At 43.8% G+C, this 12,925-nt stretch overlaps 1 protein-coding gene across 1 annotated transcript; it reads left to right on the top strand.

Annotated features, from left to right (window-relative positions):
- Positions 1–4,659: 4,659 nt before the first annotated feature.
- Positions 4,660–9,762, top strand: LOC141128323 (gamma-crystallin-3-like). The gene is made up of 3 exons (XM_073615547.1): positions 4,660–4,710; positions 8,742–8,984; positions 9,487–9,762. Exons 1-3 carry the CDS (start codon positions 4,660–4,662, stop codon positions 9,760–9,762), a joined length of 570 nt encoding a protein of 189 aa, XP_073471648.1.
- The last annotated feature ends 3,163 nt before the right edge of the window (positions 9,763–12,925 follow it).

Genomic DNA, 12,925 nt, shown 5'->3' on the forward strand with positions numbered 1-12,925 from the left:
TCACCCCCCACAGCTCACCCTCTCCCCTCTCTCCACAGTTCACCCCCCCACAGCTCACCCTCTCCACAGTTCACCCCCCCCACAGCTCACCCTCTCCCCCCTCTCCACAGTTCACCCCCCCACATCTCACACTCTCCACAGTTCACCTCCCCCCACATCTCACCCTCTCCACAGTTCACCTCCCCTCATTTCACCTCCCCCCCACATCTCACGCTCTCCACAGTTCACCTCCCCCGATTTCACCTCCCCCCCACATCTCACCCTCTCCACAGTTCTCCTCCCCCCCACAGCTTACCCTCTCCCCCCTCTCCACAGTTCACCCCCCCTCCATCCACAGCCAGCTCACCCCCTCCACATTTCACAATTCACATTACCATGCCAGTCCCCTCCCCCCATCCACAATTCCCCTTTTACCTCTGTCACCATATCACCTCTGCACACCCCCCATGCACAGCTTACACCCCCAGTCCACAATCACCTCTGCACTCCCATCCACAGCCTATCTTCCCCCCCCCCTCCACATTTCACTTCTGCACCCCCATCTACAGCTCTAACTCTCTACAACCCCCCATCTTCCACCTCTGCACCCCAAGCCCCCCCCCCAGCACTCTTGACCCTGTGTACATTTCCCCCTTTCCATCCACAGCTCTCTCACCTTCATTAGAGCCGTGCTGAGCAGACTTCCGTTCTGTCAAATCAGGCCTCCCCCCCTTCAGCTCATTGTGCAGTCTCCTCCGTGCAGCTCCGCCTGTCAGATCAGTGTAGCAAAGAACGGAGGAGGAGTTTCAGAGAGCTTGGCTCCGTGCTACAATGATCTGAGACTGACAGACAGCAGGTGGGGAGAGCTGCCTTTAAAACCCGCTCAGTCAGCTGTGGAGCACATTCCCTGGATGCCTAGCATACAGAAGATGGTGGAGGAAGTGAGTGGTATAGAGAATTTCCTCTACCGGCTTCTGTTTTATGTGACAGACTGCAGAGGAGAGGGCTGCCTGAGGTGGCGGAACTGCGTTCCGGCAAGTTCCGGTAGAAAAAAAGCCCTGGGCAAGCCTATAATTAGGCTTACCTGTAGCTACACTGGATATCTCCTAAACTTGCACGGTTTAGGAGATATCCCCTGTATTTGCATGTGCCAACATCATCGGCACATGTGCACTTAAGCAAACTGAAGCAACAACACGTACGTGCCGTTGCTTCAGTTAGACTGTGCCAATACCGGCGGCTCCTGCGCTTCGACCAGCCGCGACACCCGGAAGTAACCCCCGGGAGCGATGTCGGCCGCCAGAGCAGTGAACGAGGACTGCTGCGGGGGCTTCGATCTCAGGTAAGTAATTCATAATGAGCTAGAATGCTATGCAGGTTTTTTTTTTTGTTTTTTTTAAGGTTTACAACCACTTTAGAAAAAAATAGAAAAGACCCGTTTTGCGGCGCTTTCGAATTACTTTTAAGGCCCTTTGGAAGCGATGCCCATTCACTTCAATGGGCAGGAGCGTAATTTGGAGCGCTATTTACAGCGCTCCAAACATGCCCCAAAGATGCTGCTTGCAGGACTTTTTCTATCGCCCCACAAGCGCACCACCCCAGTGTGAAAGCACCCATTCAAATGAATGGGAGACAGTTTTCAGGCGCTTTTCCTATTTTTAGTGCTAAAACGCCTGAAAACTGCCCCAGTGTAAAAGGGGTCTTAAGGAGTAACAAGTGTGGCTCCCCTCTACTAATAATGTTATATATGTGTGGTTCCCTTTAACATAGAAATTGAATTAAAGTGAAATAAGATGAAATAAAATGTCTTCAAAAACATGTCTGGTGCTCTGTGATTTGCAATGCGGTCTCCATAAAAAAAAACGACACATTTGAATCGCCAAACTGAATCAGTGAAAAATGATAAGTTTGTAAAGTGACAGGTGCTCTTATGGTGCTCTCATTATACTCTATAACAGTACAAATGACCAATTAATAATATGTGCAAGAAAGTCATTGAATAAGTAATCAGTCCATATATATAATTGGCAAATAGAGTGACAGGTGCTTGTTATTCGTGCGTAACCTCTTCTTCACAGCGGAATGGGACTGAGATCTGAAGGTATCTAAAGGAGAAAGAGAGAGGAGAAGACATTTACAAGCGTGGATCTGGGTCCTGCCTTACAGCAGTGCAGCTGTGATTTCGAGATACCTCCTTGAGGGGATAGCTCTCTGGTGAGTGCAATAGTATAAGGGAGCACAAAGTGGAGCACCAGAACAAGCATGAATTTGTGATAGGCATGAATAAAGAGCACCTGTATAACTTTATTAGTAGAGCAGCCCAACACCCACTACTCCTTAACTCTTTTATGCCCCGTACACACGGTCGGACATTGATCGGACATTCCGACAACAAAATCCTAGGATTTTTTCCGACGGATGTTGGCTCAAACTTGCCTTGCATACACACGGTCACAAAAAGTTGTCGGAAAATCCGATCATTCTGAACGCGGTGACGTAAAACACGTACGTCGGGACTATAAACGGGGCAGTAGCCAATAGCTTTCATCTCTTTATTTATTCTGAGCATGCGTGGCACTTTGTGCGTTGGATTTGTGTACACATGATCGGGAATTCCGACAACGGATTTTGTTATCGGAAAATTTTATAGCCTGCTCTCAAACTTTGTGTGTCGGAAAATCAGATGTAAAATGTGTGATGGAGCTCACACACGGTTGGAATTTCCCACAACAAGGTCCTATCACACATTTTCCGTCGGGAAATCCGACCGTGTGTACGGGGCATAACACTGTAATCTGTAGTGAAGAGACCTAAACAGAGCTTTATGGTTACAATCATAAGCGCTATGTTTGGAGAGGGGTCAACAAGGCCTATAGAGACCAGAATACAATCCCCACTGTGAAGCATGGTGGTGGCTCACTGATATTTTGGGGGTGTGTGAGCTCCAAAGGCACAAGGGATCTTGTGAAAATTGATGGCGAGACAAATGCAGCATGTTATCAGAAAATACTGGTAGACAATTTGCATTCTTCTGCATGAAAGGTGCGCATGGGATGCTCTTGGACTTTCCAGCACAACAATGACCCTAAGCACAAGGCTAAGATGACCCTCCAGTTGTTACAGCATAAAACGGTGAAGGTTCGGGAGTGGTCGTCTCCTCACTTTAATATTATCAAGCTCCTCAGGGGAGATCTCAAATGTGCGGTTCATGCAGGATGACCAAAGACTTTGCATGACTTGTAGGCATTTTGCCAAGACGAATGGGTAGCTATACTACCTGCAAGAATTCAGGGCCATGTAGACAACTATTACAAAAGAATGCATGCTGTTATTGATGCTAAAGGGGGCAATAAGCAATGTTAACCTCCTGCCAACCAGCCGCTATCATTATACTCCATTGGTGTACAGTATGTCGGTCTGTAAAAGGAGGACAGCGAGCGTGCACACCGCACACCGCTTGAGCGTGCCCGCGGATCCCGTGGACTTGATGTCCACCGGCAACCCACGATCACTGTGTACAGAGGCAGAATGGGGAACTGCCTATGTAAACAAGCTGATTCCCCGTTCTTCCTAATGACATGTCAGAGATCTTCTGCGATCCGGATCGGGAACAGCGATCTCTGTCATGTCCCAGTGAGCCCATCCCCCCTACAGTTAGAATACACCCAGGGAACACAGTTAACCCCTTGATCGCCCCCTACTGTTAACCCCTTCACGGTCAGTTCATTTTTACATTGATCAGTGCATTTTTATAGCACTGATCAATATAATAATGTCACTGGTCCCCAAAAAGTGTAATTTGGGGTCAGATTTGTCCGCCGCAATGTCGCAGTCCTGCTAAAAATCACACATTACCAGTAGGGATGAGCTTCGAGTTCGAGTCGAACTCATGTTCGGCTCGAACATCAGCTGTTCGCCAGTTCGCCAAACAGCGAACAATTTGTAGTGTTTGCGGCAAATTTGAAAGCCGCGGAACACCCTTTAAAAGTCTATGGGAGAAATCAGAAGTTCTAATTTTAAAGGCTTATATGCATGGTATTGTCATAAAAAGTGTTTGGGGACCTGGGTCCTGCCCCAGGGGACATGGATCAATGCAAAAAAAAGTTTTTAAAATGGCCGTTTTTTCGGGAGCAATGATTTTAATAATGCTTAAATTGAAACAATAAAAGTGTAATATTCCTTTAAATTTCGTACCTGGGGGGTGTCTATAGTATGCCTGTAAAGGGGCGCATGTTTCCCATGTTTAGAACAGTCTGACAGCAAAATGACATTTCAAAGGAAAAAAAGTCATTTAAAACTACTCGCGGCTATTAATGAATTGTTGGTCCGACAATACACATAAAAGTTCATTGATAAAAACGGCATGGGATTTCCCCACAGGGGATCCCCCGAACCCAAATTTTTAAAAAAATGGCGTGGGGGGTCTCCCTAAATTCCATGCCAGGCCCTTCAGGTCTGGTATGGATATTAAGGGAAACCCGGCCAAAATGTTTTTAAAAAAATGGCATGGGGGTTCCCCTCAAAATCTATACGAGACCCTTCAGGTCTGGTATGGATTCTAAGGGGAACCCAGCACCAAAATTTTAAAAAAATGGCGTGGGGTCCCCCCAAAAATCCATACCAGGCCCTTATCCGAGCACGCAACCTGGCAGGCCGCGGGAAAAGAGGGAGGACGAGAGAATGCCCCCCCTTCTGAACCATACCAGGCCACATGCCCTCAACATTGGGAGGGTGCTTTGGGGTAGCCCCCCAAAGCACCTTGTCCCCATGCTGATGGGGACAAGGGCCTCATCCCCACAACCCTTGCCCGGTGGTTGTGGGGGTCTGCAAACGGGGGGCTTATCGGAATCTGGAAGCCCCCTTTAACAAGGGGACCCCCAGATCCCGCCCCCCCTGTGTGAAATGGTAAGGGGGTACAAAAGTTTAACGGTGTTTGCGCGTTCGAACAAAGTTTTTGCCTGTTCGCATGTTCTGGTGCGAACCGAACAGGGGGGTGTTCGGCTCATCCCTACACCAGTAAAGACAATGAAAAAAAATTTTTAAGTCCCTAAATCTATCCCGTAGTTTGTAGACGTGATAACTTTTCAAACCAATCAATATATGCCTATTGCAATTTTTTTTACTAAAAATATCTAGAAGAATATATATCAGCCTAAACTAATGAATACATTTGTTCTTTTATATACAGTATTTTTTTGTATATGTATTATAGCAGAAAATGAGTTTATAGCGCAAAAAAAAAACCAGAGGTGATCAAATACCACCAAAAGAAAGCTCTATTTGTGGAAAAAAAGAGTGTCAATTGTTTGGGTACAACGTCTCACGGCTGCACAATTGTCAGTTAAAGCGGCGCAGTGCCGTATTGCAAAAAATGGCCTGGTCATTAAGGAGTTAAATTCTTCCGGAGCTGAAGTGGTTAAGAACTAAGGGGAGCAGACTTATGAACAGGGCTCATGTGATTTGTTTACTTGTTGCCATGTTTTGATTTATGATTGTGCCATTCTGGTATGACCTACAGTTATAGAATATGATCCCCATATGAAATACATGGGGGTTGCAAAGGCCTGGAAAATTCCTCATTTTAATATTACAGAAACTAAAAACAGAATTACCAGGGCCATGATACACGCTAAGGTTGAAGCTGCCCTACTGGACAGGATCAAGGAAAATTAAAGTATGTGTTAACAATGGGACCATTACCTCCCAGCTGACTTTGATGAAATGTTATTATCTCCTTGACTACCTTAGGCACACCTTTTAGGAGATTCCATGTAAGGTCTTCTGGATTCCCCCCCCCCCCACCCCAGTCTTTTCTTCCTCTATTCTACTTTCTCCTCCCTTCTGTTTCTTCTTTCTTTTCCGCTTCTTTTCTCTCTTCTCTTTCCTTGCTCCCCTACCTGTGGGCTTCCCTTATTAGTGATTGCCCATCTTACAGGATGCTACCCAATATGCCACCAGCCTCATCTGATTTCACACTAGTTCAAGACCCAACTCATGGGATAGTAGTTTATCTCCCTTCTGCATTATCAAGACCCTTCGTGCCTCTTTCACATTATAAGATATCTTATACCCCTCGTGACCTATACATTACTATACGGTACCAACCATTGGTTCAGATGCCATGAGGGTTTGCAATTGCATGATCTCAATGGGCACTAGTGGCAGTTATTATTATTATTATTTACATTGTTGCACTGCAGTTGTCAAATGTTTAATTCCACTGTTACTTTTATGCACTTTTGGGCTGCGTCCCTTTCATCTTGATGCGTTATTGTGCTTCCTGTTCCTTCCCCCTCTTTTTGGGGTGTATTGTCCTGTGTCTTTATTCTTTGTATGTTTACCTGTTTTTTTAATAAAGGCTATCTGGGCTCTCATGCATCACTCAGCCTGTAGTTACAGCTCCCTGTTTATGGGCCCACTCCCTGGTCCCTTCACAGGGTATCTCCTAGCACCCCAGGCTCTCTCACTTCTCAGAGACTTACCGATTCCCCCAGTCCCCCTGGACACGCCTAGTTGACCCTACTCTCCCAGTCTCCCAGATTCTCTCCCAGTCTCCCAAACTCACTTAGCCGCCTCAACTCTCTTGGTCCGATGGACATGGAACCTTTCCTCCAGCATGGAGTGCTGTCTTCTGAGTAGAGGATCTCTGTCTCCTAACAGGAACACACACCTGTCTCCAACAGTGAGCCTTGAGCTATGCCCAAGCCTATCAATATAACAGCTGTTTACATCTGCACACTCAGCCTGTTGACTGGCAGTGGGTTGAAGATTTCTTCCCTGCCAAAGAAGCACTTTGAAAATTTCCAAACTACAGAGCCCAATCCAGGAATACCAAAATCTGGAGAAAGCTGTAAAAGCATTTTTTTTCCCACTCATGATCGATACTCCAAAGTCCCACACTCTGCATAGGTGTGAACCCTGTGACCTTTTTATAACCATGTTCACAGTCACAGGGCCTCACACTATATGCATTCTAGACCACGTGTGTCAAGCCGGCCTCTGTTCAGGTATGGTCAATGTAAATGCTGATTCACCCAGAAAGGTTCAAACAATAGAAACCAACCAAAGTTCAACACAGTAAAGGAAAAAGTCATTCATTCTTCACACAATACATTGTGTCAACATGTGAGTGTGTAAGCAGTAGAGGATGTATATAAGGACCAGTTTCATCAAGGCAATTACTGGTGCAAACAGCGTGGAGCACATTGACAAATCCAGCAAAATGGCAAAGGTAAGGGCATAAGAACACTTAGGGGTCCCATTTCGAGAGCAAAACAGGCATCAGTATCCATTCTTCACTGGAGAATGCATAGTCCTCCACATTGAGTCCTGTTTTTTAGGTTTCATTTATAAAAACTACATTTGGAAGCCATTGTGTTTTCTGTAGGCCGATATGGAGTAGAGGCCAGGTACATGAGTTTGACAGGTCACATGATCAGGTTTACTAATGTCTTCATTTTTATCTCTATTCACTTGTACAACCCATGGCTTTGGAATTCTGCTAAGTAAATTTGGAAATTACTCCTCTCTGCTTTATAGTTGTGCATTTTTTTAAACGACAGTATGGTGGCAGTAGGTTGGGGTCCTGATTTTTATAAAACTAAAAATGAGTATCTAATTTTGATTCTACAAATTCTAAGACAAAAGCCTTCATACATGGTTTGATATTTTCTCATTCAGCCTGGGCACTGTATAAGAAAAAAAAAATTCAAATCCCCTATCTGTGCTAACAGCGTGGATGGAGGAATATCCACTGTCGACTATTGTATTCAGGCAGCCGTGGCATCTGAATACAACGACGTTGCTGAACAATAACTGTATCTGAAAGTTCAATCAAACATTTTCCACCTGACTTGTCGATTTTTCAATGTAACTTTAGACAAGCCAGGTGCTGCTTTTAGGGTCAACCACAACTAGAATGATTAACCAGGAATCAGATAAAAGTCAAGCCATCTATGGGGACCTAACTTTTATCTACATGTTTAGTAAGGAGAAATCCATCTACTCAATTTCTACATGTTATTCTTCATATCATATTAGACCTCCTGCTAAGATTTAACTACTATCTTGGTCCCTATAAAGGGGGTCCCCCCTCATTTCCTTTTCAGATGATGGGTGTTTTTAAAATATTATTATTATTATTATTATACAGGATTTATATAGCGCCAACAGTTTGCGCAGCGCTTTACAATATAAAAAGGAGACAATACAGTTATAATACAAAAAAATACAAAAGGATTAAGAGTGCCCTGCTCAGAAGAGCTTACAATCTAATAGGGTGGCGCAGGTGGTACAAAAGGTTGTAACTGTGGGAAATGAGCTTCTGGAAGTGGTAGAAGATTAGTTGGAGACTAATAGGCTTTCCTGATGAGATGAGTTTTCAGGGATCGTCTGAAGGTAGCAAGAGTTGGGGATAGCCGGACCGGTGAAGGTAGCAAGTTTCAGAGGATGGGAGAGGTTTCGGAGAAATCCTGGAGACGAGCGTGGGATGAGGAGACATGAGGACAAGTCACATGAAAGGCCACATGAAAGGTAATCAATGGGGATACAAGGGGTCTAACACTTCTCCACCCTATTCAAAAGTAAAGAAAAAAATGTTTTGCCTGATGTTGGGGTTTATTTAACTCTGAGCCTGAGTGTGTTCTCTCGACAGCTTTTAGATATACAGTATACTGAGTATTAAAAATCTATCCAAGAAGTATAGCCAAGAGGAGAGTTCTTTTTGAGGCTTAAAAATACATTTCTAGCCTTTTATTCCTCAGATCATCTTCTACGAGGACAGGAACTTCCAGGGTCGCTCCCACGAGTGTAGCTCGGAATGCTCTGACCTGTCCTCATACTTCAGACGCTGCAACTCCATCCGTGTGGATAGTGGGAACTGGATCCTGTATGAGCAGCCCAACTACAGAGGACACCAGTACTTCCTCCATAGAGGAGAGTATCCTGACTTCCAGCAATGGATGGGCTATAATGACTCCATTAGATCTATGCGTCTGAGCCCCCAGGTAACTCAACACCTGTGTTCTCTATATTAAAAATGATTTTGTTTACTCAGTTTATTTATTTATTATTTTAGATACACATATAATAGGGATCAACTTCCTGCAAAGTGTCTTAGCAATTTTAATCGAACAGAAAGGACTGCTTTGCGAGAACCTTTTGGATCCTACATCTACAGTGGATTCTTGTTTTGTTCCTGTGGTAATTTTTGGAGGGTGGTGACATCCCAGTGAATTTTTCTTTGGAATATATGGATAATGTTCTTTGAAAAGTGTTTTATGGAACTTTGTTCTATTGAACTTTGGCTGTCGTGATAGGACAGGAGACGGAAAGAGATGACTGTGCTGGGTTCAAGGACAGCAATAAAAATGAGGCATTGCACTGTATTCCTACCTCCTAAATCCAAAACTCTGCTAAAAATGATTGGATTAGTGTCAGTTGTATGATCACTTGCTTTTGCTGTTAATACCATTTTTTGTATTTTTGTGGTGTAATTTATTTTAACAGCACCAAGGTTCCTTCAGAATCAGGATCTACGAGAGAGAAGACTTCAAAGGTCAGATGATGGAGTTCACTGAGGATTGTCCTCATGTCCATGAGAGATTCCACCACCATGACATCCACTCTGTCCATATTCAGGAAGGCTACTGGATGTTCTATGAGGAGCCCAACTACAAGGGACGTCAGTATTACCTGAGACCTGGAGAGTACAGGAGATACAGCGACTGGGGAGCCGCAAGCCCCAGAATTGGATCCTTTAAACGTCTCCACCATTTCTATTAAAATTACAGAATCATAACTTACAGTATTTTCTGCACAATAAACTTGGTTAAAATTACTTGTGGTTATTACATTTTTTTTTGGTAAATATTTAATTATGTTTAAAGTAGACTTGAACTCAAACTGTAAAGTCTCTTTGTTAATGTAATTTCAAGGGTTTTCAATCCTTTTAAATCAAAAGTAGTCATTAGGTATTCCTTTCAGGAAGATCCTTGCTTGTCCATGGAACAGCAAATGTATTTCAAATGTACTCCTGCATTGTCACCCCATCACACCTTGTGACATGGTGGAGAGTACAGGCAGCTCTGCTAACACACATTATGAATGCATTGTCCACCATGGTCACTATCCAGAAGTTCCAAGCAATAAAGTGCAGCCAGTGTTGGGGAGAGTGCAAATAAACAGGAAGTTGATCTAGGAAGCTCCAGGAGATCAACCGCACTAAGATGCCAAAAGGGAATACAGAAGGGTGAACAGAATATGCTATAGAAAAAAATGACAACTGGTCATTATACACAGTGCTTTAGAAAACCCATAACAGACTCTCATCTAGGATAAGGGTCTAGTATAGATGAAGGCAATGCCCTTTGCTTACAAAGAGAGGGAAGCAATGTAAATGGTATTTTATTGTAAATGTCACGTTTACTTTAATCTAATAAACTTTATATATATATATATATATATATATATATATATATACACACCATATTACCAAAAGTATTGGGACACCTGCCTTTACACACACATGACCTTTAATCGCATCCCAGTCTTAGTCCGTAGGGTTAAATTTTGAGTTGGCCCACCCTTTGCAGCTATAACAGCTTCAACTCTTCCGAGTCCACAAGGTTTAGGAGTGTGTCTATGGGAATGTTTGTTTTTTCCAGAAGCATATTTGTGAGGTCAGGCACCAATGTTGGACGAGAAGGCCTGGCTCGCAGTCTCCACACTAATTCATCCCAAAGGTGTTCTATCGGGTTGAGGTCAGGATTCTGTGCAGGCCAGTCAAGTTCATCCACCCCAAACTCGCTCATCCATGTCTTTATGGACCTTGCATTGTGCACTGGTCCAAATCATTTGGTGGAGGAGGGATTATGGTGTGGGGATGTCTTTCAGTAATACTCCATATTCCCATCTCACATGTTCCTGGTATAAGCTCTCAAGGTTTGGGTGCTGCAGCAACAACCAGCTGGATACTGGTTCAAGTCACAACGTAGATATTTTCCAGCACACCAAGGATCGCCACAAAGTGGCGTCCAAATGGGTAGTTTATTGCATGATCACAACACAAGAAAGGTGCAACGTTTCGGAGTCACGCAGGACCCCATCACATGCCTGACGATGGGGTCCTGCGTGACTCCGAAACGTTGCACCATTCTTGTGTTGTGATCATGCAATAAACTACCCATTTGGACGCCACTTTGTGCAGATCCTTGGTGTGCTGGCAAATATCTACGTTGAGATGTTTTTCAGGGCTTGGGCTTGGCCCCTTAGTTCCAGCGATGGGAACTCCTAAGGCGTCAACATACCAAGACATTTTGGACCATTTCATGTTCCCAACTTTGTGGGAACAGTTTGGTGATGGCCCCTTCCTGTTCCAACATGACTGCGCACCAGTGCACAAAGCAAGACATGGACGAGCGTTTTTGGGCTGGAGGAATTTGACTGGCCTGCACAGAGTTCTGACCTCAACCCGACAGAACACCTTTGGAATTAATTAGAGTTTAGACTGGGAGCCAGGCCTTCTCGTCCAAAATCAGGGCCTGACCTCACAAATGTGCTTCTGGAAGAATGGTCTAACATTCCCATAGACACCCTCCTAAACCTTGTTCCCAGAAGAGTTGAAGGTGTTATAGCTGTAATAGCTTCAACTCTTCTAGGAAGGAAATAAATAAAAGAATTTTTGGAAAAAAGCTAAAAAAAACTCACCATGGCTCTTACTAAATACCTTGGACTGTCTACTCTCCAAAAAAGGGATCATTTGGGGGGTATTTGTACTGTCCTGACATTTCAGGGCCTCAAGAAATGAGATGAGGCCATCAGTACATCAGGGGTGATCAAATTTTTAATGATTTGCACCATAGCTTGTAAACTTTATAACTTTCACAAATAATATACAGAACACTAATTTGGGTTACTTTTACCAAAGATATGCAGCAGTATCACTACTGCCAACAAAATGTTCAAAAAGTTTCTTGGTGCTGTCTCAATTCTAAAAATGGCAGACACCTGAACTGGAAGTGATCACTGGTCACTGTAAATCTCTGATGTCTCTGGTGTTACACACAAATAGGTATGTGGAAGTATACATCAGCCAGATCGATTGACTCTAACCGGTCCTCATGCTGAACTATCTGTTTGCACGGACTCCATCTTGAACCTTTTGTTGTGTATGTACCCATTCAATTTCTTCAAACCCAGACAGTAGGGAAAACTCCTGATGCCTTGGGTACTAGAAAGAATGGGGAGAAACCCCCAGATTTGTTCTTTTAGTGGCAGCAGCACTATGGACTTGTTGCAGTATAATTCTTATACATAACCTTGCAGTAATTTCTTTCTTCTTGAGATCTGTTGGTCATGGATTTGGTGATTGTACTCCCAGCTGTCTTTGAGGTTTGTGGCCCAAACCCTCCAGAAAGGAGGCCATCCTGGCTCCTACTGGAAGACACTGGTTGGACCACATGTCTAGCAACCTGCTCTGGGTTTGATTCCATGCAAACAGGAAGTTTGAGCTCCCTTTACTGTGATCTGGTAAATTCCAGCCTGGCGCTTTTCCTATTTTTAGCGCTAAAATGCCTGAAAACTGCCCCAGTGTGAAAGGGGTCTTAAGGAGTAGCGGGTGTGGCTCCCCTCTACTAATAATGTTATATATGTGTGGTTTCCTTTAACAAAAATAAAATGTCTTCAAAAGCATGTCTGGTGCTCTGTGATTTGCAATGTGGTTTTAATAAAAAAAAACAACACATTTGAATCGCCAAACTGAATCAGTGAAAAATAATATACATGCAATTGATAAGTTTGTAAAGTGACAGGTGCTCTTATGGACCAGATATTGCGTAAACATTATACTCTATAACAGTACAATGACCAATTAATAATATGTGCAAGAAAGTCCTTGAATAAGTAATCAGTCCAAATATATAATTGGCAAATAGAGTGACAGCTGCTC

The sequence above is a fragment of the Aquarana catesbeiana genome, linkage group LG01 (genome assembly GCF_042186555.1).
Source record: "Aquarana catesbeiana isolate 2022-GZ linkage group LG01, ASM4218655v1, whole genome shotgun sequence".
Taxonomy (NCBI): Eukaryota; Metazoa; Chordata; class Amphibia; order Anura; family Ranidae; genus Aquarana; species Aquarana catesbeiana.